Source organism: Aspergillus caelatus (assembly GCF_009193585.1).
Source record: "Aspergillus caelatus strain CBS 763.97 unplaced genomic scaffold BDV27scaffold_31, whole genome shotgun sequence".
NCBI lineage: Eukaryota > Fungi > Ascomycota > Eurotiomycetes > Eurotiales > Aspergillaceae > Aspergillus > Aspergillus caelatus.
Genome location: NW_022475294.1, coordinates 28,263 through 53,270, shown reverse-complemented (window position 1 = coordinate 53,270; position 25,008 = coordinate 28,263). Strand labels below are relative to the sequence as shown.

Below are 25,008 nucleotides of genomic sequence, written 5' to 3'. Positions count from 1 at the left end.
GCTGTGGACTGTGCAGCTTTGGCTATCTTAATTACCGTCAGAGTCAATACTATATATTGGGATCGGCTATTGTTTACATCTTGTATGGGGTCGAGGTGTAGATCGAGATCTTACGCTTTTCGCGAAAATGAGTACAGAGAGCAAGGGCAAGAAATGAATGTTCGCTTAATGTCTAAGTCACCTGCTAATGTTGAGCTGTAATACTCCGAGAATTGATTGTGAAACCATGCCATCATCAATATAACCATCGCGCCAGAAAACAGTAATGAAGAGAAGGAGAAAACTCGAAGCCCGAAGTCAGAGCTGTGAGACAACTTCGATCATACTCCCATGGTGAAATCATGTTCAATCCCTGGTGTCACGCTAGCAATGAACTTCAGGAAAACGACCAAATACTGATCCACTCTGATGGCAACCTCCTGTTCTTCATCGTGCTGTAAAACCTCCCATTCATCTCCGCCGCTCTTGTCACTGCCTTGCTGTTGTTGGTCACTCAGGGAGAGTGCCTTGATGTCATCGACTAGCCCTTCTAAGCCGCTTTCGCCGGCGGAAGGCGCCTTGGATGGGTCAGACTGAGCTTGCTTCAGCTTTTCGCGGCGGAGTTTCAGCGCTGCATCTGCACGGTCGAGGAGTGTCTTCATCACTGAAGCGTGTCGGCATGGGTGTACACTGGCCATTTTGACGTTCCCATCGTACCACGGGAAATCTTCGAGAGTAACGGTTTTATCCTTATAGTCGCCCACAACGTCCTCCATCATCAGGTGTGGGGGGAGGGGTTCTGATGGTGAGAGGTAACCGGACATGTAGAGACGTGGCGTGCGATAGAAGTTGGAGTATGTGATGTAAAGGTTGTAAGTGCGCGTAGGCCTATATGTCCTATGTTAGAAAGCTGACTGCAGGCATCCGCGGCGGACAAAAACAGTGAGAGACATACTGCGTGGTACCAGATGCTGGTTCTCTGATAATAGCTTCTTCGTCATCATCCTCATCCTCCATATCGGGTATTTCGTCCTCTTCCTCCTCCCGTTCTCCCATGTTCCCCGACTCATCCACTGTTCGTACATCCTTTATCCTATTCTCTTGTCGGTCCGCAGAATCTTGGCCTCCGCCGGTTCGTAGCCACCCGTCATCATCATTACCACTTATTCCCCCAGATAGCATGTCCCTAACAAGCTCATCATCGTGGCCCGCATCACCAGCGAAGTTGTCGTTCAGTCGGCGGTGACAAGGTACGCCTCGGGTAACGAGAAACTGTTTGCCCGGGGGCAGGTAGGAAACGCGCTTTGCGGGGGAGGAGGCGTCGGCCCAAGACCACGATGGGAATTTGTAGACAAGGTAGTCGCCTGCGAGAACGAATTCCTCGGGAGTGATCTGGCCGGTATTGCGAAAGGTGGAGGTACGGGACACCGGGGCAAGACGGTCTCTCCAAGTGGAGAGAGTGGAATGGAGAATATTCATAGCAGCAGTTGTAACCTATGTGAAGTGTATCAGATCAATAGTCTGGATTGTGGTATATGTAAAGGAGAAAGAAAAGGAGGGAGAAGCTGTAGTGATCGAAGTAGCTTATCGGTAGTGTGGCGGTCTATGGCGGCACGCGGGGTATATCATGTGGCTGAGGCAGTCCATGTCATGGATCACGCCCAACAGATTCCTGAGGCAAATTTAACGGTTGAGTCATGCAATCATTTTCTGACTAAACTGAAGGCAGACATACTGTATCGTCCTTTACATTTCATTGGATTATGTTCAAATGGTATAACCAATCATTGCCTTTTACATACACAGACTCACCTCGGTCCTGCCTGGTACGTTTATGGTCCATGAGCTGCAGCAAGGCCATATTCCTGCTAACAGACCCAGGACGAAATAAGGATTCTGTCCAAAGCACTAAATTGCTCCAAGGAAGATCCCACAAAGAAAGAGACCATACAGTCTTCTTCAGATAGGGCCGAGCGATACGAGATCAACGCCCGTCCCCACATCCTTTGTCCGTTGACTGAGACTAACGGTTGATGGAAGGGTAACGTCTAGATGCTCTTCAATGATGTGCGTGCCACAGACGTGAGAAAAATAATGCGCATGAAGTCGTTGTATTTTCTCACTCGCCTTCTGCCATCATTCTCCTCCTCTCAATCTCTGCCTCAACTTCGTCCACAACCATAGGTATCGCCCGGCCCTTCCATTTCTCCATTTCCGCCCTCGCAAAGCCCTCCATACTTCTCATGCCTACCACTAGGAATCCGAGTTCTTCCCGGTCCACATCAAAGACTTCCCACCACTCGCCATCAACCAACTTTATCCCGACTTCTCGTGCGGCCAAATATATAGAAGAAACAGCAAGGGCATTGGGTTGGTGTGTCACATATAACAGCTGTGGTGATAGCAGAGCTGCGTTCAGATGCTCGAACACCCTTTGCGCAACAGCAGAAGATGATACACCGAGGGTTTGAAGGTAGGTTAACGCGATAGTATGGGGAAGGGCAACATGGGTATTGAAGCCCAGTGTGCGCAATATTATCGATTCGATCCGAAGCAGCACCATTCGCTGGCTCTGGTAGCCCCCCTCGGACAGGCAGTATGTCTCAGGGGAGGGCTTCTCTGATACCCCCTTCGGGTTGATGAACCACAAAGGAGAAGCGTCCCTCGATACTAGGAAGTTGTAGACATTCAATACCGATCGGGGTGATGTAGGCTGGAAGGATAGCTTAGCCGTCATATATAGAGCTGCAGCGGAGACATCCTACAAAAGCCTCCACGTCAGCAATGCTCCTCGTTAGATTTATGGGGGGAATGACGTGATTCCAACCTTGACAGAGTAAATTCGAAGGCTCCCGCCTTCAGCACCAATCCAGAACCGGGTAAATGTCACAATGGCCTGCGCAATGATATCTTGCGACAATCGGAGTAATACCCCAGCAGCTTGGGTCAGTTGAGTTCCGGCAAATCGAATAGATGCTTCTAGTTCTGGAGCAACGCCATCGATAGCTGACGATGAACTGGATAGTTGTTCGGGTGTTGCGAGAGCGTTGGACAGGTATTTCAGTCCGTCTGTGGATGAACGCGCCATCGGTTATGTTAAAGAATTAAGAAGGACCTTCGAACCTAAATACAACAATGGCTGAAGTCTCAATTATTGTTAGATATGCAATTATCGCCTTATGAGGATACTGAGAATGCCTGGGTTATGGTAACTAGTTCACTTGCTCCGCCGTGACATCTTCGGCAAAATCGAAGCTTACGTCCGTTGCGACAACCTTACCGCCTTTGTCTTGCACCACTTTAGGGAAGGAGAAGTCCACGGAATCCATAACAAGTTAGAAATATTTCTTGCTTTGAATAGTTCTACTTTAAGTTATCAAGCTGTATCAATTGGATTCAGTGCGCCGAGGTTATATTGCAGTTGAAGTTCATTTATATCCCGAACGTTACTGGGGAGCTTCGTTCTCGCTTTCCGGAATTAACAAGGCAAAAAGTAATGGTATGCCTCGACTATCCCACGGAACGAGGGTCACTCGAGTACATCATCCTCCATACGTCTTGTTTCGGTGGAAGGTAGCTGTTATGCCAGAGACAAGGACTCGTCCATCAGTAACCGCAGTCCTGTGACTGAATGGTATGCGCACTAAGTCTAATGGTCTTCGATGATTGGCGCTATCATCGAAGCCATTCTCGATGCTCATGCGTAGTGATCTGGACATGGGACTTTTGCCCAAGAGGAGAGTATCCCTTGTATCCATGGATGTGTGATCGAGCTAGTTAGTAAGGTAGCTCTGTTATGGAATACTCTACATAGTAATTGACTCTTACGTTGCAGCTCACGTGTCCTGCACAATATCAACAGGGCCAAGGCAATTTGGATTCGTTGGTCTATCCCACGAATAAAGAGCCAATGAGAGTTTCGTACGACTAAGGTATGACCCTAAAAGAGCCAGTATCAGGTGAGAAGATACAATTTCTGTATGCTAAGCAAGCTTCGTGGATACATGGAGATGACAGCTGCGACCCATGGGCCGCAAACCTTTCTTCCCCATTTATTCCCGTGGTTGCTGTTTCATTGAAGACAGGGGTAAAGAGTTCATCCTTTGGTCACTAGAATCGACTACGTAGATAGAGAGTACAATCTCACAATGTGATTAGGGTTGATGCCCACTATATCTGCCACAAATATCTCATTCTGCAAAACGCCGTGATTGGTCGAGTCCATCGGAGGGTCTGATCGACAGTCAGATAATCTTACGGACTTGAAACAGTGGCTCGAATGCCTGAGATCAGACATTGCAGACCGTCCGTCACCCGTGACATGCATGCAACTCAATACCTCCCCATACGCATGTATGGCTTCTCTTTCCATGGCGTTGCCATATGAAAGTTATGTAAATGACGTCGTTCAGTCAGGAGTATGGGGCAGATTACGTTCAGCAGTAGCTGACCTATGAGGCAAATTAGTCTAATAATAACCTACAAGCCCAGCGATCAACGTTGAAAACGTGCCCAGGATCCTGTCATATTAGCGCATTGCCGCATCGTAGTGGAGTACTGGGAAGAAGCTGTTCAGCCACCGCATTTTTCCCCCAAACAATATAACCAGCCTCTCGATATTTCCGCGTCTCATAGGAGCCGAATTGTCCCATCGCGTGAAACGATCTCAAACAATCTGAATCTCCTCTTTAGTGCTTCATACTACTGCCAGTCAGTCCCAAAATAAGTGCGAATTACGGGGTTAGATCCATTATTGAATCTCGCGCATATTTCTGGTCTGTCCGTGATAGGGGCACGTGCGGGTACTGATCGCTATCGCTTGGCGTTTGGAACTTAGCAATCTCGAGGTTCTCTGTGACGATTTGCCTTCACTACTCGCTTGAATAATTATTGCTCCTGTGTCTCAAGTCATTGGTCCTTGTGAAATTCCCATATTCATTCCTCTACCTCATTCTCATTGACTTCGATCTGAAACCCCCCACCTTCCAACCAAAACCCAGCAAAGGGACCGGTCAGGTCTCAGGAGGTACATTCCGCTTCTCCTTTTTCTTGTCTCCCAACCAGGTGTTTGCCGTGGGCGACCGTGCATTGGACTGAACCGCCTATCGACGTGGCATTCCAACTCTTGTACAAGTGGTGCGACTGATCGCATACCTACATAATCCCTGAACCAATAATCCCTTTTATACCCCCGGTCCTGTCATACGTACCTCAACCATGCTTCAAAACGCCGACCATACCTCGACTACTGCCACGTCCGTCATCAACGCCCCGAGCTCGCCCTCTACAATTTCCCCGACCGAGCGAAAAGGATCGTCTCAGCCTTGCAATGATCCTCAGGTATCCCATCAGGAAGTTTCCGCGACTTCGTTAGTACAGAACTCGCATGCAGCCCTGTCGGAGAAACCGTCTCTTCCAAACCACTCTTTCCACCGACGTGCCAATACTGAGGTTTTTGTTCGACGACAGTCACATTTGCCGGCCCGACAACTCTTTGCAGACCAGTCCAAGACACTGGAAGATCTCGACAACAGGGATAGACCCTCGATTCCGCTAACGGAGAATCTCACAAGGAGGAAACTAGAGGAAGGTGCGAAGCTATTCACGGGCTGGTTTCAGGGCAAGTCTGAACCAGTTAATCTGGGGGTGATGTCTCAGTCAGAGTCTACAGGAACGTCAACGATGGACGCTCGCGATCTCTATGGATCCCCTAAGGTCCCCACATCGCGAGCACAGAAGCGTATGACCGCTCCTTCACCTCTAAAGCAGGTAACCTCATCGAGTCCTTTTTCTTTCTTTGGGTTGAAGCGCCAGGAACCCAAAATGGAGCTCCCTGAGCCTGCAGATGATGAATTTCTGAATTTGGACATTGCTGCTGCTCTATTCCCAGCCACAGCTACTAGTTTCAGCGAACAGGAGGCTTTCGATACCTTGAGGAACAACGCGGAGAACGTCATCAAAAGGTTGCAGGCGGCCTATAAGCAAAGAACGTTCGCCTTACATGAGGCACTAGCCGACAAGAATGAGAAACAGGAAGAGTTAGAAGAGACCCGGACCCGAGTTGGAAACCTAAAGATACAGCTGGATGGCATGGCAGAGAAGGTAAACCAACAAGAAAAGGCTATGAATGCCATGGCGGAGGAGCTGGAGCAGGAAAGACAATTGCGCCAGAGAGAAGATGAAGCGCGCTTGCGCAGTATCAGACTCATCAGGTCTAGTGATGATGAGAGCATTTCCGACCTGGGCGCTGACCTTCAAACTCCCACGCGGAGCATGAAGCGTGCTAGCAATGCCACATACGCCAGCGATTCGGGCTTTGACTCGGGGGACGAAAGCCTCGCAGAAAGCGTATTTTCGCGCCGGGAAGGCCTCGAATCACCGGCTTCCACGGTAGCTCCTTCTCCAAGCATCTCTCATATCACATTGCCCGCACCGGTATCAACCCCTTTGAAAGAGAAAGAACTCAAACCCCTCCCACAAACACCTACACCACGGCAATCGGCATATGACCGAGTGCTCAAAGGTATTACTAGCTCGTGGACGACTAACTCCAAATGTGGGATCTGCCACGGAGTTCCTTCCTCTGAAGCTTGGAGCGTCCTGGGAATTTTAAAGGAAGAAAATAAGGGCCTGAAGGAGCGACTAGGTGAACTCGAAATAGTCATCGATGACTGCCTGAGTATGGTTGGACCTTGAGCCTAGTTTATCTTCGCAGTGAGCTTCCTTGTTTCTCATGGAACCATACAGCATTCCAGATGTGAAGATATGAACGGTTGTTCTTGAACGGCTCTGGCTACGATGAAGACGCGTGATATTTTCCTTTCCTTTGTTTGTCCAAAACCTCCCTGAATGAATTGTTATTATATACCATGATACCTATCCGCCTGAACCGTTTATATTAGATAGATAATGGAATCTACTAGATATTTTGAAATATTGTCTGGAACTGTGAAATGCCTCTTCATCTTCAATTGTAGTAATAGTAACAATCGCATGCGTAGCAGCTTACACTAAATGGATTGGTAATTCTACAAATCGAAGCTAGATGGGAGTGAAGAGTTATGAGGGGAGTGAACAAGTGAGCTACGTGTCCACAATGTGATCATACATGGCCAACTTGAGTCATAATTGAAGAAGGGAGGATAGACGAGCGAGTCTTGTACCTAGTAGTAGTAGTAGCGTAGGGAGATGAACTAACCCTAGGTAAGTAGTGCTCCGTAATGGCTGGTGAGGAACTAATCAAAAGGACTGCGGAGGAAAGCGACCAAGTGGCCTCAACGGGTTAGCGCGACTGGGAAAGTGGCCAGCGAGGCGACTATTGCTTCGCACCCGAACTCAACCTCAATCGCTCCCTTTCCCTTCCCCATCTTATTACTTCGACTACCTTCTCTTCTTCTCTTCTTTTTATTTTTCTTCTTTTTATCCTTTGAGTTCCCTTCCGCTCTTTCAGCTGGTCCTTCCACCAGCTTCATTCTCTTTTCTCTTCCCCCTTACTCTCTAAGTATTTGGAAGCTGGAAAGTCACAATGAGCGGACGTGAGTGCCCTGCACGCGATCGCAACCAATTCCTGCGACTACGCTTTATCCTCCTTCTCAATGGGTCAACAAATGCTGATATAGGCAATTAGTTCGCTTCCTTGATCTAATTAAACCCTTTACGCCCCTCCTCCCGGAGGTGGCAGCACCGGAGACCAAGGTGCCCTTCAACCAGAAGTTGATGTGGACTGGGGTACGTTGATGTGCTAGAGCGCAACAGAGCTTTTAAGGCTAACAGATTGGCTTCAGTTGACACTCCTGATCTTCTTGGTCATGAGCCAGATGCCTCTTTATGGTATTGTCTCCTCTGACACCTCCGATCCCCTGTACTGGCTGCGTATGATGTTGGCCAGTAACCGTGGTACCCTGATGGAATTGGGTATCACTCCCATCATCTCCTCCGGCATGGTTTTCCAGGTGAGTCCGGACGATTTCCTCCAGACTTATATGCATGCCATGAAGCGCTGCTAATTGACTTTTGTCTTAAATAGCTCCTCGCTGGTACCCACCTCATCGATGTCAACCTTGACCTCAAGACCGACCGTGAACTGTACCAGACCGCCCAGAAGCTTTTCGCAATCATCCTTTCCTTCGGTCAGGCTTGTGTCTATGTCTTGACTGGCCTCTATGGCCAGCCAAGCGATCTTGGTGCCGGTATCTGTGTCCTGCTGATTGTTCAGCTTGTTGTTGCTGGTCTTGTTGTCATCCTTCTGGATGAGTTGCTCCAGAAGGGATACGGTCTTGGAAGCGGTATCTCTCTGTTCATTGCCACCAACATTTGCGAGTCTATCGTCTGGAAGGCTTTCTCTCCCACTACTATCAACACTGGCCGTGGTCCCGAGTTCGAGGGTGCTATCATCGCTCTGTTCCATCTTCTGTTGACCTGGTCCGACAAGCAGCGTGCTTTGCGCGAGGCTTTCTATCGCCAGAACCTCCCTAACGTCATGAACCTGCTGGCTACTCTCCTCGTTTTCGCCGCCGTCATCTACCTCCAGGGTTTCCGTGTGGAGATCCCCGTCAAGTCCTCTCGCCAGCGTGGAATGCGTGGATCTTACCCCGTCCGTCTCTTCTACACCTCTAACATGCCTATTATGCTCCAGTCCGCCCTGTGCTCCAACATCTTCCTCATCAGTCAGATGCTGTACTCGCGCTTCTCGGACAACCTTCTGGTCAAGCTTCTCGGAGTCTGGGAGCCTCGTGAGGGATCCGCCCAGCTTTACGCTTCCTCCGGTATCGCTTACTACATGTCCCCTCCTCTCAACTTCAAGGAGGCTCTTCTTGACCCTATCCACACTGCTGTTTACATTACCTTCATGCTGGTTGCTTGCGCTCTCTTCTCCAAGACCTGGATTGAAGTGTCCGGCTCCGCCCCTCGTGACGTTGCCAAGCAGCTCAAGGACCAGGGTCTTGTCATGGCCGGCCACCGTGAGCAGAGCATGTACAAGGAGCTCAAGAGGGTTATCCCTACTGCCGCTGCCTTCGGTGGTGCCTGCATTGGTGCTCTTTCCGTTGCCTCCGACCTCCTCGGCGCTCTTGGCAGCGGTACTGGTATCCTCCTTGCCGTGACGTGAGTCTTGTCCCCTGCCGTACTATCTTCTACTTTCTGCTAACAATGACCCAGCATCATCTACGGATACTTCGAAATCGCCGCTCGTGAAGGCGATATTGGTTCGGGCCTCAAGGGCCTTGTTCCTGGCAACTAAACAGGAGCTTTCAGACTTTTTTTGATGAACAGCATGAGAAAGAAGGTTTGTAGCTTTGATATGCTTTTGAATTTCTCGTTCATTCCCAGGTGATGCGTTACCGCTGTGGCCATCTGGATTTGGGGTGTATGTCTAGTTTTGCTTGGAAGGTAATGAATCTTTCCATCAGAAAAGCGAGGCTGCAGCTGTACATAGCACGAACCTGGTTTGTAACCATATATTCTATAAAAGATCTTAAAATGATATCTAATTTGCTATGACAAAAGATAAAACAGACATTGTAGGTGCGCGCGTACTATATAGTATTAGAACCCGCATCGCAAATAAATGTCAATACACTAGAATGGGTATAAAATACACCACGGCACTGTATCCTCCAGCTTATGTTCTGTAGTCACCATTAATAGTGACATACTCATGGCTGAAATCACAGAACCAGTAAACGGCCTCTTCACCACCAAGACCCTGCTCACCCTTCTCACCACCGCCAAGGTCAACAACAATCTCCAGATCTTCCTCCTGGAGAATAACACTAGCACGCTCCTCATCGACCTGTTCGGGCTCACCGTTCACCAGCAAGTTCAACACAGGGCTACCATCAACAGGCTTGAAGCTGACGCTCGTGCGCTCAGGAACGACAGTTCCCGGCGCCACACCTTGGGTATAACCAATAGCGCAAAGAATACGACCCCAGTTAGCATCCTTACCATACAAGGCCGTCTTGACGAGCGGAGAGCGGGCAATGGTCGACGCAATCATCCGACCGGATTCATAGTCGGGGGAGTTCTGGATACGGACAGTAACAAACTTAGTGGCTCCTTCGCCGTCGCGCACGACGAGCTGAGACAGCGACTGCGCGAACGAAGTGAGAACCTCTTGCATTGCGGCGTAGTCGTCGGACGAGGCGGAGCTGATGGGTGATCCGCCTGCGGCACCGTTGGCGAGGATGGCGATCGTGTCATTTGTGCTGGTGTCGCCGTCGACGGAGATGGAGTTGAACGAGCGGTTGACGGAGTGCTTGAGAAGGGACTGGAGGGCGGAGGGTTCGACTGGCGCATCGGTGCACAGCACGCCCAGGAGAGTGGCCATATTCGGGTGGATCATACCGGCTCCCTTGGTCATGCCGGCGAGGCTGTAGGTGCGGCCTGGGGAGGAGGGGAGCGTGAATGTGCGGGAGAGAAGCTTGGGGAAGGTATCCGTTGTACAGATTGCGCGGGCCGTGGTCAGCCAGGCGTCGTGCGTAGAGGAGAGGTTGGCGTGGGCCACTGGGACCTTCTTGAGGATCTTCGAGATTGGGAGGCTACAGTATGTTTTGTTAGTATTGGTTTTGGTTAAAAGTGGTGGAGGTACATGAGGGTATTGCATACCGTTGACCGATGACACCGGTGCTCATGACGAGAGTGCTGGGCTCGTTGAGTCCATCGCATTCGTCTACCTTCTTACCCATGCTCACTGCATCTTCCAGACCTCCTTTACCGGTGACGGCGTTGGCGCAGCCTGAGTTGATCACGACGGACCGGATGCCTTGACCCTGACGGGTTTTGATGATATCCTTGCTCACTTGCACCGGCGCAGCCTGGAACTTGTTGGTAGTGAACACAGCTGCGGCCGAGCATGGGGTTTCGGACGAGATCAAAGCGAGATCGGGGAACCTGGTGTTCGACGCCTTGACTCCAACGTGTGTACCAGAGACGACGAAGCCTTTAGGGTACGATCCGGACGAGGGAATGAACTTCCGCTTGGAGGCAGGAATAGCCATGTCCACGGGTGCGGAATAATTGCGCACCTGGCCCTTCACCATTCTGGCGAAAGCAGCCATTGTGGCTGCGGGTTGAGCGGGAGAGGCCATTGAGCCTGTACAGGGTGAGCAGCAGTCAGTATATAGGCATTTCTGGGAGATGTGTGTGGCAAGCACAGTACGTACTGTATCGTGTTGCGATAGAGGCCCAAGGAACCGGGGATGGTTTGCGGGGAGATTATATAGTTGATAGGGCGGAAAATGACTCAAAAAACAAATCGATGATTAAATGACTCAATTGCCGTCCGCTTTCAGGCTAGTGGACGAATACACCACCGCCAAAGCCCAACAGCGAGTCTTCGGATCAGAATTGAGATAGAAATTCCCAATTCAGAGGTGAAGGTTAGAAGTACTCGAAATCCACATCGGCCGATGGAGATCCCATCAGCTTCCAGCTCCGATACCGCGGAGTCGGATAAATAGTCGGTCCTGAGCTTTAATCTCAATCAATAAACCGCGTTCCAGGCGCGCCGAGGAAAAGGACAAGAGATTAGCATTCCTAATAGCCCTCCTTGGTTCGGTCCTTGCATCTCGCTCTGATTTTATTCTGGTTTACCAGTCGCGTCCGGATGGTATTCACTTTCCTGCTACCAATTGTGTTTATGCTTGGGACATACTGACATGAAGCGCAAGCAGACAGATTCGGGCGACGAGCGTCCTGTCTCGACGCCCAAGAGACAGAGGACTGCAGCGTTTAATGGCCCGGCGAATGGATATGAGGATGGGGAGCCACCCGTTGAAGCATCGCCATCGAAACGGATAAAGTCGACACCTCAGAAGCCCAGCACGGCGACACCCGCAGCATTGAAAGAATCCGGGCTGAAAACGCCTACACAAAAGTCCAAAGCAAAGGCTTTATTTTCAACCCCTACAAAATCTGCTGCTGTCTCCACCCCTTCGAGAGCACGGAACGCGGACCGATCTGCGAAGAAGAAAAGCGCACGTCTGCTTCTCGAACAAAACGACGACGAGGAGGAAGACTGGGATGGAGCTGATCGCCTGGCGGAGGAAATTTTGCAAGATGAGAATGACACGACTGCTGCAGAGAATGGGAATGGTGTAATCGAGACGGTCGAGGGAGAGGATGAAGCAAACAAGACTGCCCAAACACCGAAGCGCCGAGCAGGAAGGCCAAAGGGAGCGAAGAACAAGCGTTCTCCCACCCCCGAGGGTGAACTCCCGGCCCATGAACGATACTTTTTCCAGAATCGAGCCGGCCCCCCACGGACATCAAACAATACACTGAATAAGGTCTCCCTGCTAACACACGAAGAGTACTTCGAGAAGATGGCACAGTACACAGACCCGTGTCAGAAAGAGAAGGCATTTTTACTCGATGTACACCATCGGTCGTTCCCACAATGGAACTTCGAGTTTGATCAAGGGTATAACATTTGCTTGTACGGATACGGCTCGAAACGTCCCTTACTGCAAAATTTCGCGGAGTGGCTGTATCAGAAGAATAGTTCTACTCCTCCATCCATCGTGGTGGTCAATGGACATACACCGAACATTTCTATTCGGTCAATATTCGCTACAATCGTCACCGCCGTGCTTGGTGCTGACATTCCCTCCAAAATGGGTTCTCAGCCGATCGAGGTGCTGGAATTGTTACAGTCTGTGCTGAAGTCACGGTCATCGCAAAGGCCGATCACTGTCCTAATCAACTCTATTGATGCACCACCTCTTCGCAGAGCTGCGAACCAAGCCCTTCTTGCACGACTCGCTGCTACGCCCAAAATCCACCTCCTTGTAACGGCCGATACACCAAATTATTTGTTGATGTGGGATATCAGTCTCCGTGACCAATTCAATTTCGTTTTCCATGATTGCACAACATTTGCACCATTCGACACCGAGTTCGACGTCGTAGAAGAGGTGCATAACCTGCTTGGTCGCAAAGGACGTCGTGTGGGAGGTAAAGAGGGTGTCGAGTTCGTGTTGAAGAGTCTTCCGGAGAACGCCCGGAATCTGTATCGACTGCTTCTGACTGAGATCATATCAATGTTCGACGAGGGGCATAACTCGGATGATGAAATGGATGGTGGAGCAGGACGGGACGGGGATGGAAAGGATGAAGTCGGCATTGAATTCCGTGCGCTGTACCAGAAAGCCACTGAAGAGTTCATCGCTTCCTCCGAGATGATGTTTCGGACGCTGCTGAAGGAATTCCACGACCATCAGATGATCACATCGAGGTTGGACCCAAGCGGAATGGAAATTCTGGGCGTGCCTTTACCGCGCGACGAAATGGAGGGAGTTCTAGAAGACTTGGTGTTGAGTTAATGGTCGGTATTTCAGACGGCGCCATACATGTTCATGATACCCCTGTATAACAATGTATATATTTCTGTCAAAGTAACTAACTTGAATCTATGAAGGTAATTCTCGGTTTTCGGTATCCGGTAGCTTTACGTGTATATATATAGGTTACAGTCCTTTCCAATAAGCACCATAAATCACCTCATGTATCATTTCCCCTACCAAATCCCATGGTAAATCAAAACTGCGCGAACGCCGCCAACGCCATCGTAGCCCCAAAACTAATCTTAAACGGCTTATGCTGCGACACAGCCTTCTGCAAATCAACCCCCTTAACAAGCCTCTGCAACCGATTCACAGGAATTACATTATACCCCTTCGCAGCAGCCCACTACACACACATCCCCCAAAGATATCAGCCAAAAGCCTAACCGGACAAGAAACCAAAAAATAAAATAAAATAAAATAAAATAAAATAACCAAGAACTTACCTCAACAAAAACAACTCCCATACCCAAAAGCACAACCAAAACCCTCGAGAACGCCCTCAATCCCACCCCCACAACCAGCCCGAGAACACTCCCCAGACTTACCTGTCGCATAATCGACGCCGTCAACCACCCGCTTTGAGAATTGGGTTTCGAGGCTCCCTGTTTGAGGAGCACGGGGTCGTTGCGGTCAACGGTCCAGCCTGAGTCTGGGGAGGCTTGCGATTCAGGTCGGTAGTAGGGGGCACTGTATTGACATTGCATTGGCGCGGAACGGAAGGGGGAGAGCGGACTGAGGGAGAGGCCGAGGCCAACGCCTAGGACGGCTGAGGTGCGGGTGAGGAGGAATGACATGTTTGGTGTAATTGATGGGTTGTCGTGAGGATATGAACAATTGGTTGGTTTTTTCTTGGGGATGGCTGTTATGTAGTACGTAGAGAGCGTTTTAAAGGTCGAAGGAAGCTTCAAGGGATTGGAGGTGGGAATGTAACAGCTATTGAAGGAGATGTTGGAGATGGTGGACGATCCTTATGCGGAGGTGGGGGTGACGTCACCCGAAGGCCCAATCTGTCAATCTTAATCAAATATACAGTGAAATGTCTGTATAAGAAGGGCAATTAGGGTTAAAGATTCATGTCGGTCTTACGGTAATAATTTAAGTTGTTTTGGAAGGTTATACAATTTGTTCGTGAATCAGTTGGACACTTATAAGAGACCTTTTCAGCCAGGGCTACACATATTACTAGGGTGTGCAGTTGTGAGAGTGTACGGGATAATTATGCACCCCCACTCCCGAGATCGACAGGGGAGATAATATATAATTTCAATGAATTAATGATCGTGGAACATAATATGCTTTAGAACCGAGGAACAGAGTTCAACTGAGTTTGTGGCTGCTCTTAACGATAGCGAGAGACAACACGCTATAGTGGCATCCCCCCCATCCCCCCCCCACATATAACTATAACAATTTAGGCCATTGGAAGGTACAGCTACCGTGCTTATAGACAAGTATTCCGAGTGGTTCCATCCTTCATTACGCATGGAGGCTTAGATCTCTGCGTTATCGATACTAGAGATGCCGTAACAGGGATGATACTAAATATACTATGCGTTGACTAGAAAGCGATCAAGATGATAAGACACACTTAGTTTTGGCCACTCGATCTATGATAGCCACCCGGAACCCTTCGCAACTATTTCCTAGGAGTGGTAGAACGACCAATGTACCTAGAGTAACGCCTCGACTGGCAAAAGTTCGAATTTAACAACTGGAAGGAACAAGAAAAATCAAAGACGAACCACTACAAGAAGCAAGGTATCTGACAGGCGGTGTTTAACCTAATGCGTGTCACAGTATTAAGCTTATATAGAGAGTGGGGACAGGTACGTAGTCCGCATATCTGGTCCGATATCCAAGCATCGTGTGTACGTGCTGTGCTAGCCGTGAGATTGGCGACGAAGATCCGTTGGTTACCCGTCAGCTTCACGGTAAGTGCAGGCATTTGGAGTGTTGAAACAATATGTGATGGCCTGAATTAGCTCCTATTCAAGGGACGAGAGGTATACCCTTCTCCTCCAGCTGTATACGGACTACAGAGATCGATGCTTGGAGGACATGATCCAAATTGATCCAAATGACAGCAGTTGCGCCGTGCCGCCACCTCGGAAGTTTCCGTTTGTTAGTCAGTAAACGATTAAGTAAACGTTCGTACTGGCAGCACCCATGAAAAGGTAATTTTACTCTAACTGGTAGGTAAGGTACACGGGCCGGGTGCAGTAGTAGCATGTGTCTGTCCTTATTTGGTAGTACTAACGAGTGGCCTGGGCACAGTAGATAGATAGACATACAAGATTTTGGACACACGGGGTACATACCTAGACATTGTATGTACACTTTAGTTACTTGCTCGTAATAAATTCAACCACTAACTCTCTTGAGTGAATTTATTGCTATCTGTAACTATGAGGCTGGCTAATGCAAAAAAAAAAAAAAAAAAAAAAAAACCTGGGAACGTTCATTAGGTTACCAAGATGTGTAGTTCTAGATTCGGAAGGGTTCCATTTCACAAAAATTTTGCTCAGGTTCGTAAAACGGCTGGGCGGTGGGTGCTCCCACCAATGAAAACGGCCTCAAGTATGGTAAGAAAACGAATTCCCATCTTTGGTACCACCGGACGAGGAATAATACTCCGGAATTGTACAATACTTGCAGGGACAGTCGGACAGCCAGGTATGCCCGCGGGAAACCGGTGAGCGGCGGGGTTTGCGCCAGTAATGCAAAGTTTCCGGCCGAAAGTTTGCTAAACTTTACCACAGAGGGATGGAGGGGCAGTGGCCTTCTGATTGGACCGTCTCTCCGCGGACAGGCAGTCTGAGGGAAAAGTCGGCGGGGTGAACAAGGGCAATGGGACTAGGGTGGGTTCCATGGACGCGCCCTATGTTGACAGTGGTTGTCTTCTCGGCGGCGATTGCCTTCGCTGTGTTTGAGTCACCATTCTTTCACTTAAATATCCTGGCTCGGCTTCCTTCTTCTTTCCTCCCTTGTTCTTAAGACTATCCTTCCCGCCTCTCTCTCTCTCTCTCTCTTTCTCTGTGTGTCCTAACTCGTTCAATTCGGACAACCCTCTCTCACAATGGCTTCTCAGCAGAACGGAACCAACGGGGCTTCTGCCTCTAACGACTTCACCGTCAAGGCCGGTCTGGCCCAGATGTTGAAGGGTGGTGTGATCATGGACGTTGTCAATGCGGAGCAGGTATACACTTTGGCAATGGCTCTCTGCTCGATGGATGAATCTAACAAGACATTCGTCTAGGCTCGCATTGCCGAAGAGGCCGGTGCTGCCGCCGTCATGGCCCTCGAGCGTGTCCCCGCCGATATCAGAGCCCAGGGTGGCGTGGCCCGCATGTCTGACCCCAGCATGATCAAGGAGATCATGGAGGCCGTTACCATCCCTGTTATGGCCAAGGCCCGTATTGGACACTTCGTTGAATGCCAGGTAGGAGCTTCCTTGTCACGCTGCGTACGCCACCGGCAACTGACAATGCTTACGTTAGATCCTCGAAGCCATTGGCATTGACTACATTGATGAATCCGAAGTCCTCACCCCTGCCGACGACATCTACCACGTTACCAAGCACAACTTCAAGGCTCCATTCGTCTGTGGTTGCCGCAACCTCGGCGAGGCTCTCCGCCGTATCTCCGAGGGTGCTGCTATGATCCGCACTAAGGGTGAGGCCGGTACCGGCGACGTCGTGGAAGCCGTTAAGCACATGCGCACTGTTAACGCTCAGATTGCTCGTGCCCGTGCCATCCTCCAGTCCTCTCCTGACTACGAGCCCGAGCTCCGCGCCTTCGCTCGTGAGCTCGAGGTTCCGTACGAGCTCCTGCGTGAGACTGCCGAGAAGGGCCGTCTCCCTGTCGTCAACTTTGCTGCTGGTGGTGTTGCCACCCCCGCTGATGCCGCACTCATGATGCAGCTGGGCTGCGATGGTGTGTTCGTCGGTTCCGGTATCTTCAAGTCTGGCGATGCGAAGAAGCGCGCCAAGGCTATTGTCCAGGCTGTGACTCACTACAAGGACCCCAAGGTTCTCGCTGAGGTCAGCGAGGGTCTGGGTGAGGCCATGGTTGGAATCAATGTGTCTCAGATGGCTGAGAGCGACAAGTTGGCTAAGAGGGGCTGGTAGATATACCCCATTTGCTGTTTCGTTCATTTGCGGGCGTTAGAAAAAGTCGATATAATGTCTTCTTAAGACTGTGTTCTTCCCCTGTTGTTTTCACCCGTCCGGACATAAAGGAGGGAAGATGTACTGTACATTGTCGATTACGAGCTATGAGCATATGAAAGCATTGTCACATGGTCTCTTTAGGAAGTTTGTTGATAGGACGACGGCGATAACCAAAACACTATTAATAATGGTTTTCAAGTGTACATGATACTACAACGTATTAGATATCATGGCAACAGGTCTTGCGTAGCATAAAAGCAACTGCCTGTAATGGTCAACTGAATAGTATGGTAAGATGGACTAGATTAGGAGGCTCACTTTTAGTTCCGACGAGGCGCTTCAGTCCATCAGGAACCTGCCAATCAAAGCTGCCGGGATCCTTTCTAGAAGCCTTACTACTGTAGGTAGTACGTAGTACCCGACCCCTACACCATTGTTCCGGTGTCGGTTAGATACGAAACTAGCGACAGTAACCAGATCTCGATCTACCCGACAGATCACTTTCCTAACAAAGGAAAAGTCATTACCACATAAGGCAGGACCTTCGATAACATTTCTAATTCAGGTCACACCCCCTAGACGAAAGTCTAGAAAAGGCCAAGAAGACTATTCCTCAGTTCCATCAAACAATGGCGCACACGTTGAAAGGGGCAACCAAAGTAACATTAAATACTTCGGTCCTCATCCATGGAGATGATCTTCCCCAACGCTCCCCAAACCGGAGCGTAGGTAACCAGGACGTATCGGTAATATTCCCCACGGTCTCCAAACATCATCAACAGAGCCATGACATAGCGTAATACCATTTCACGGCTCGAAAAGCCTCGGTAGAGATTCTCCTCCATCATTTTATCTCAGCTTCAACACTCAATCAGAATGACGTCCAAACAACACCAACTCCTCCCTCGTTAATAGCCTCGGGCTTAACTTACTACCTATCTACCTACACAGACTACCTCGCCAACCATCAACACCGACCCCAATACCATAAACCAAACACACAAACGCGCCAACTCCAAAAAAAAAAAAAAAAAAACAATGACCGAACACTCCCTCACCCTCCCCCAATTCAAGCCCGACAACGTCTCGGAAACAACCACAACCCAAATCCTCCTCACCCCACCCCCCGAAGAACAAGACCACGATCAAGACCAAGGCCAAGAACAAGAACCCCCACTCTCCCAAACCCAAGACCAAGATCAAGATCACAACGCATACGATACCCCCCAACCAAACACCCTCATTATCGAAAATATGAAAACATACCTAACCACCTCCCTCTTCCGCGCCAGTCTCCGGGCAAGCTCCTCCGTCTCCACCGCTTTGGACTTCCTGCACGCGCATCCGGTTATTGCGACTTTGCTGGTGGCGCAGTTTGTTTGCTCGTGCGTGCCGATCGGGTTGTTTATCGCTGGGGCGGTGATTGTGGCGTCACTGGCGGTGGCGCTGTATTCCTGTGTCGCGGTTTTGGTGCTTGCGCCGGTGGTGATTGGGACGAGTATTTTGGGATTCTGTGTTTGGGGGTGGGGGTGGGTTGTGTTTGTGGTTGGAAGGTGGGTTTTGGGAGTTGTTGTTGATGGAGAGAGAGGGGGGAGTTTGAATGGGGATCTTGATGGGGAGGAGGGGGAGAGGGATTGAGGTGTTTTTCATTTCATTTTTTTTTTTTTTTATTATCTATCTATTTATTTTATTAATCTATTCTTGGCTTGGTTGGGATTTGGCGATTGGTTAGGGATTGGGATGGGGCTGGTGGTCAGTTATTTTCTATATAAATTCTAGTTATGGGACCAAGGATTTATTTTAATGCTATGGAGTCGTTACTTTCTTTCCCCCGGGTATGTAAATTGAGGCTGCATTGAATTTCTAAATTAATAACTATGGCTTTATCTGGAGTCTGTTCTGTTATGCATCTATGTCTCACATTCTATGGAATTTGATCCTACGGTTACTGGCTTTCTGCCCATCTCACCCATCTGCGAATACATTCGTCCACTCCCCTGATGGCGTCTTTTTGGGCCTTGATTTCGAACCATTCCTGGTGCTCTCTCCCACATTCCGAGCACTTGCCCATGTCCCGGACTCGATAATCGTCCAGTTCGAGGTGAATCAGTCGTTCCACGCGGTGGACATACGGGACTTTCCTTCCCACCTCGAGGGCGGGCCCGTTGCTTGGGCCGGGCGATGAAGGTGTGTATGGGTAGTACCGAATCAGGGTGATGTGGTGACCGCATTGCTTGGTCCATTCGTTCATTCGACGCTGGACGTTGTTCGCCCGGCCTATCTTGAGGCGAATCGCACCAGGACTAAATTCAGTGGGCTTCGAGGTCAAAGCATTGAAATCTCTGGCCTGTTGGATGGCATTATTTCCGCGATCATCATGCTTGGAAAATAAGGATGAGCCGACGTCTGCAGGCGGCGGCATCGATCTAGAAGAGTGGTCGGCAGGCGTGATCCAGAAGATGTAAATATAGCCGGGCTCATCTTTTTCCGAGAGTGGTTTGGCAAGCTCTTCCGTAAGGGCGGAGCTGGCTTGAGGTGAGAGTGCTGAAGGGACCCATCCCCCGCTTTGCGGTCTTTGAGAAGCACTGTATGGCACTTGTTGCATCGATTGGGGTCTAATCTGTGAAGACGGACGCACTGGCCGTGGAGGAAGTGGTTCATCCTCCTCGATAATTTCGAAGCAACAGCAGATTGTTCGCTTGGCTTTCTTCTTTGTCTTGAATGGCCGATACTGGTTGGAGTTGTACTGGTTGGAGTTGTCCTGTGAGTCCTTGATATTGAGTCGCTCCATCAATGTATCAATACTTGATCTAGGCTGTGAGGTATTCGGCTTGTTGACTGCCCCGTTCGATACTTGCACTGCTTGATCCTTGTGTTGCCAGCAATACATCTCATCTGTATCTGCCAATGCACGGCGACATGGCCGGCCACCTCCTGTGACACCTTTACATGTTGTGGCGGGATCAAGCGAATCAGTGCGGGTTACATTAGCAAGAGCCTCGGGGGAATTCGCGAAAAGAGGCATAATATCTGTTCCAAAACCGAGACCCGTAGAAAAGTAATTGAGATGTGAAAAAGGAGAAAAGTAGTTAAGACACAAAGAGTTTTTGCGGTGGAGAGTTTAGGGGGTTTCAAGATTGCGGGGGGGCCAACTAAACAGAACTATATAAAGGGCAGCGCGTTCAGCTCAGCCATATGGTGGGCCTGATCGGAAGCCAAAGACCCATCTTTAGACTCTAGAGGGAAGCGAGGCGAGCGGAACATCAAATCTAGGAGCACCGAGCTTCTAGATTGGTTAAAGTTGATGCTGATCTGTACACCGCCCCAGTGGCTAGAGATCGTGCATGATGACCCACTTTACAAAGAAGAACAAGTGGTTCTTTGTCAGGTGGCGTGTTATTGTAGGCGCTGGAACAATGCGTTGCCTGTCTTAATAGGCACCATTATGACAAGACAGGCACGAACGTGATGAATTGTGCCTGAGCCACTGCCCTATGGGGCACTCACACATCTGTTGCTGACATAGCCCTGTTGTGCGTCTACATCAGTTTTTCGAGCCTCACTTTGGACTTGATAATTATTTTTACTTGGACAAATCCAAACCCAATTCTTCGTATTTGTTGCATTGTCCACGTTGCGACAACTGTCACCCCTGGTATCTACCCAATATAATCGAAACCAGATCCACGGCATTTCACCCAGAAAGAACGCGTTAATTGGCTCGTCTGGGCTTTTGCGCCCCTGGCAGCTAACAGCGACGCAAGAAAACGCTGTCTCTCCTCGGGTGACACGGCAGGGCTCTGGTTCTGATTCGTTTGACCATCACCTGAACCCGCTAGTGTAGCAGCGAGATGCGGGCGAGCTAGTCCTTGCTGTTTGAAGATGAGCCTTCTAAGCACCTCACAGAGATGTTCAAGGTCGGAACGGGCACATCGTCCGGCGACCTGAGATGCCAGTATGCGGCAAAGAGCGGGAATACTGTCTCTGAGCGCTCTTTGTACAGCTTCTTCCTCGTAAGGAAGATTCAGCACGCCTACCCAGAATTGGGAGGCAGAGCGAAGGGGAAGTGGCTCCGGGCCTTGCAAGGAAAGGAGTGTAAAGTTTAGAATCGCTTGGAGTATTGGGGGACGCTGAGAGGCACCATCAACATGAGCAGTTCCGGGCTGGTTGGACTCCTGGTGTATGGCGGTAAGAGTAAAAAGAAAGGGGTAATACTTGGGGAGCAGACGAGTGAGAAAGTCGATGCCGCTGTTCGCAACCTCAGGGTCGTAGAACTCTGGCTTCTCATGCATCCAGCAAAATGTCTCGTATACATGGACAATCAGAGCAACCGTCTCTTCACGGATACGTTGTGGATGTGCACTGTGAGAGGCTAAGAACGCCGAGGCCGTACCCATAACCATATCGGTGCCAGCGCTTCCTAAAGGTATACTCTTCACAAAATTGACTGTCACCATCGGTGGAAAGACATAGGGGCCACTGTTCTCGGTAAAACCAGCCTTCAGTATGTCGCATGCTGCTTCGATGATCGTCACGTCTAAGGGAAAGTCGGTCATGAGAAGCTGCATGCATTGCATTATTAGGTTCTGCGATACAGCCCCATTACTCGTATTCCAAAAAGTCGGTGGATATGGGTCCCCATTTCCACCGTCAACAGTGTCTAAAACAATTTCACCATCTGTTCTGAGCCCTTTTCCAATACTCGCAACGCAACGGAGAACTAACTGACCGCGGCAGCGAGCAGGCTCCACCAACCCGCGAGAGGCTTCATCTCGTGCCAGCTCTGCCTGCTCCTGGAAGAATTTCAGTATTCGCTCAAGGAACTGTGCTTTCTCGTTATCAGTAGGTAAAGTCTGTACGATAGCAGCGATTCCCTCTAGAACTTTTTCCATGGTGGAAGCAGTGGCTGTAGGCTTGAAGCGAAATCGCTCAAACTGGCCCATGAACGCTGGAAGCTCGAATGTTAGAGCATTGCGGCATGACTTGCAAAGATGCGATATAGATTTGGATGCTACAGAAGCACATGATGCAACGTCCAATGATGCGAAAAGGAACGTCAGTACGCGAGGAAGTAAGGCATGTGTGCGTTCAAAGTATGACTGATATTTCCCAAGCATGTCCACTAGTGTCTGCCGAGGTTTGTCGGGAATCATTGCAACATCCCCTGTACATAACTGAGCGAATTCATCACAGAAGAATATTGCGTTTAAACATTCGTCTGCATGCTGATTCTCGTCGACAGCCTCCGAAAGTTGAGCCATGCAGAATATTGCGGCCTCGAATGTTCTCCAGTCCTGCTGCACTAGAGATGCTTTTGCTCGTTCCTGGAACACTTGAACTAACTCCACACCTAACATAGGATAAATTGCTAGGAGGAAGTCGCAGACGTCGCGGCGAAAAGCGCCAAACTCACTGCGATCATCATCGCCCCACTCTTGTAGCTCTTCTGGACTCGGATACTTAAGTTTCTCAAAGCAGTCCATAGCTGCACGAGCAAGATTGCGTTTAGCGGGATCAAGCCCTTCTTCTTCTTCTGTATCCAAGTATATCTCTTGGAGATCATCTGCGACTTCAGTCCACCACTCAAGGACCAACGGCGATGCTGAATCGTCCACTGCTGCATATCCAGGGGCTTTGAAGAGGGTGTGGAGAAGGGCTAGAACTTTCTCATGATCAGGATTCAAGGGTTGAATAAAAAGCTCCCTTTGCTTGAGTGTTGCGTACGCTAATAGAAGTTCCAAGAATGTCATATTCTCATCTTCAAAATCGGCATCCATGATGGAAGCGATATGGGCCGTGCCAAGATCACTGATGATATATTCCAATATAGAGGAGACATGTTCTTGGCTAAATATACTGTCTCGCCAATCTATTAATTCAACCAGGACCTGCATTGCAGTCTTAGATAAACTGGGAACTTTCAAACTTTGGATCACGTAGCCAGTGGCAGGAGCAAGCTGAGTGGCGCGTATCGTGTCGCGGAGCTGGAGTGCATTACGGACTAAGGCCCACGACTGAAGCCCTGACGTTAGAAGAGTTTCTTTGGATAGGTGTGGACATGCTTACTTGGTAGGAGTTGATGGCCTCGACGCCTGGAGCGCCATCGGATATAGAGTGACCGGAAGATACTTGCTGCAGCATATGACGGAGGACGAACTCGACTAGAAGAAAAGCATGCTTGATATTTTCAGATGCCCGGTTACTGTCCCCATTTCGCCGTGACTCCGGACTCCATCTATTTATTTCCTCCGCCAGTATGTTAGAAAAGTATAATAAGCTGACCACCTGCCTTTCGGACATGGCAGGAAGAACAGCATCTTGCAGGTCAAAAGACTGACACTGCTCCTCTGAGAGATGTTTTCCATTCGCCAAAGAAGCCGCCAAGTTCCAAAGAGCATGATTCCAGGGAGCATTTGGCTTTAGGAAGATGGTTGCTAGACTGGAAGCCAACTTGCGTACCACCAGAGGGCGCTCTCCCCCATTTACTAAGAGAACATAGTGATCAATCAGTCGTCCGAGGAGCTCTCGGGCCTCGTCGTCATTTAATTGTTGCCTGCAGCAGACATGAGTAAGTCAGGATATTCTATCGTGACAAGGGTATACCGGTTCACGTACCAATCCTGGTTAATCTTGACTGTAAATGTTAGGGCTCCGAAGAATCTCAGGTCAGTACTTTCATCACTGAGGAGATTATTAGCAATGAGCCATGCTTGGGGGCCTTTCTGGAGAATCTGCAGGTGCTCCTGGATAGCTTTGATCTTGGCGGGGTTGCCGGTATTTGCTGGATCATAAAGCTGAGACACCAGCTAGGCATCGTTAGAAATTTAGCAGGACATGGGAACTATGGGGCAAGCATACTGTCCGCGCCTCATTAATGAGGACTTGTACATCAGAGCTTTGGCTCGGGACGTCCATAGACATGGCCGAAGCACTTGAAGCCTTGCTGTAGTGGATAAGAAACGGGTATAGATTGACCAAATAGTGTAGCTGTAAAGGGGCGTCACGTGCTGATAACACTACCGCGTAAATGTAAGGCGGTGAAGAAGTGGGATGGAGGGGAAGTTAAGGCAGTGTTTGACTAAGAATATGAGAGGGGAAGAGGACATCTGAAGGAAGACATTAGTCGGTATCTATGTACCATGTGACAGGGGTTATTGGAGGATGAGCCATGGGATAAGCCTGTCATTTCCGGTCTATTCAACAACGGAACTCCTTGATTGCATGAGGTAATTTAGCGAGGAATGGTCAGCCAAAGAGGTAGTTGAAGACTTACTATCTTTTCAGCTGCAAGTGAGAAAAGTAGCGTCTGTATTCTGGTGTTCTTCCCGAGGATGACGGAAATGGGTGACGGAACTGTATTGTAAGTAATGGAGCTGTGTATTAAAAACGAGCGGTAAATGACGGTAATTGTCGGGAATTTTTGGTGCAGGTAATGTAATGGTGGTCCTACACCGGTGGTGCTACACTGCAGCTACAGCTCCTAAACCCAAGCTAATCATCTTGTTGGTCCATCC

The 25,008-nt window shown here is 49.5% G+C and overlaps 10 protein-coding genes across 10 annotated transcripts; 5 read left to right on the top strand and 5 right to left on the bottom strand.

Moving 5' to 3' along the window:
- Positions 1 to 320: 320 nt before the first annotated feature.
- BDV27DRAFT_142518 (autophagocytosis associated protein) lies at positions 321 to 3,067 on the bottom strand (the record flags this gene model as incomplete). Its single annotated transcript, XM_032069963.1, has 5 exons — positions 321 to 867; positions 935 to 1,473; positions 1,695 to 1,698; positions 2,103 to 2,740; positions 2,807 to 3,067. The coding sequence occupies 5 exons, from the start codon at positions 3,065 to 3,067 to the stop codon at positions 321 to 323; spliced, it is 1,989 nt and encodes a 662-aa protein (XP_031930825.1).
- Positions 3,068 to 4,808: 1,741 nt separating this feature from the next.
- BDV27DRAFT_123337 (uncharacterized protein) lies at positions 4,809 to 6,925 on the top strand. Its single transcript, XM_032065849.1, has one exon. It carries the CDS (start codon positions 5,197 to 5,199, stop codon positions 6,673 to 6,675), a length of 1,479 nt encoding a protein of 492 aa, XP_031930824.1. The 5' UTR covers positions 4,809 to 5,196; the 3' UTR covers positions 6,676 to 6,925.
- Positions 6,926 to 7,289: 364 nt separating this feature from the next.
- On the top strand, positions 7,290 to 9,448 carry BDV27DRAFT_123335 (translocon subunit SEC61). The gene is made up of 5 exons (XM_032065848.1): positions 7,290 to 7,514; positions 7,607 to 7,707; positions 7,764 to 7,931; positions 8,006 to 9,081; positions 9,136 to 9,448. Exons 1-5 carry the CDS (start codon positions 7,505 to 7,507, stop codon positions 9,215 to 9,217), a joined length of 1,437 nt encoding a protein of 478 aa, XP_031930823.1. The 5' UTR covers positions 7,290 to 7,504; the 3' UTR covers positions 9,218 to 9,448.
- A 150-nt stretch (positions 9,449 to 9,598) lies between these two features.
- BDV27DRAFT_154631 (bifunctional ornithine acetyltransferase/N-acetylglutamate synthase) lies at positions 9,599 to 11,036 on the bottom strand (the record flags this gene model as incomplete). Its single annotated transcript, XM_032071992.1, has 2 exons — positions 9,599 to 10,517; positions 10,585 to 11,036. 2 exons carry the CDS (start codon positions 11,034 to 11,036, stop codon positions 9,599 to 9,601), a joined length of 1,371 nt encoding a protein of 456 aa, XP_031930822.1.
- A 494-nt stretch (positions 11,037 to 11,530) lies between these two features.
- On the top strand, positions 11,531 to 13,668 carry BDV27DRAFT_64373 (origin recognition complex subunit 2). Its single transcript, XM_032077173.1, has 2 exons — positions 11,531 to 11,587; positions 11,652 to 13,668. Exons 1-2 carry the CDS (start codon positions 11,585 to 11,587, stop codon positions 13,299 to 13,301), a joined length of 1,653 nt encoding a protein of 550 aa, XP_031930821.1. The 5' UTR covers positions 11,531 to 11,584; the 3' UTR covers positions 13,302 to 13,668.
- BDV27DRAFT_154629 (uncharacterized protein) lies at positions 13,516 to 14,119 on the bottom strand (the record flags this gene model as incomplete). The annotated part of the gene is made up of 2 exons (XM_032071991.1): positions 13,516 to 13,668; positions 13,769 to 14,119. 2 exons carry the CDS (start codon positions 14,117 to 14,119, stop codon positions 13,516 to 13,518), a joined length of 504 nt encoding a protein of 167 aa, XP_031930820.1.
- A 2,078-nt stretch (positions 14,120 to 16,197) lies between these two features.
- Positions 16,198 to 17,741, top strand: BDV27DRAFT_123330 (pyridoxal 5'-phosphate synthase subunit PdxS). Its single transcript, XM_032065847.1, has 3 exons — positions 16,198 to 16,521; positions 16,582 to 16,764; positions 16,823 to 17,741. The coding sequence occupies exons 1-3, from the start codon at positions 16,402 to 16,404 to the stop codon at positions 17,450 to 17,452; spliced, it is 933 nt and encodes a 310-aa protein (XP_031930819.1). The 5' UTR covers positions 16,198 to 16,401; the 3' UTR covers positions 17,453 to 17,741.
- A 791-nt stretch (positions 17,742 to 18,532) lies between these two features.
- BDV27DRAFT_154627 (seipin co-factor family protein) lies at positions 18,533 to 19,132 on the top strand (the record flags this gene model as incomplete). The annotated part of the gene is made up of 1 exon (XM_032071990.1): positions 18,533 to 19,132. The coding sequence occupies one exon, from the start codon at positions 18,533 to 18,535 to the stop codon at positions 19,130 to 19,132; it is 600 nt and encodes a 199-aa protein (XP_031930818.1).
- Positions 19,133 to 19,326: 194 nt separating this feature from the next.
- On the bottom strand, positions 19,327 to 21,108 carry BDV27DRAFT_123327 (uncharacterized protein). The gene has a single exon (XM_032065846.1). It carries the CDS (start codon positions 20,517 to 20,519, stop codon positions 19,440 to 19,442), a length of 1,080 nt encoding a protein of 359 aa, XP_031930817.1. The 5' UTR covers positions 20,520 to 21,108; the 3' UTR covers positions 19,327 to 19,439.
- On the bottom strand, positions 21,075 to 24,821 carry BDV27DRAFT_64338 (putative importin 13). Its single transcript, XM_032077172.1, has 5 exons — positions 24,768 to 24,821; positions 24,353 to 24,706; positions 24,110 to 24,300; positions 23,561 to 24,047; positions 21,075 to 23,508 (listed from the first exon to the last, which is right to left on the bottom strand). The coding sequence occupies exons 2-5, from the start codon at positions 24,413 to 24,415 to the stop codon at positions 21,154 to 21,156; spliced, it is 3,096 nt and encodes a 1,031-aa protein (XP_031930816.1). The 5' UTR covers positions 24,416 to 24,706; positions 24,768 to 24,821; the 3' UTR covers positions 21,075 to 21,153.
- Positions 24,822 to 25,008: the final 187 nt, after the last annotated feature.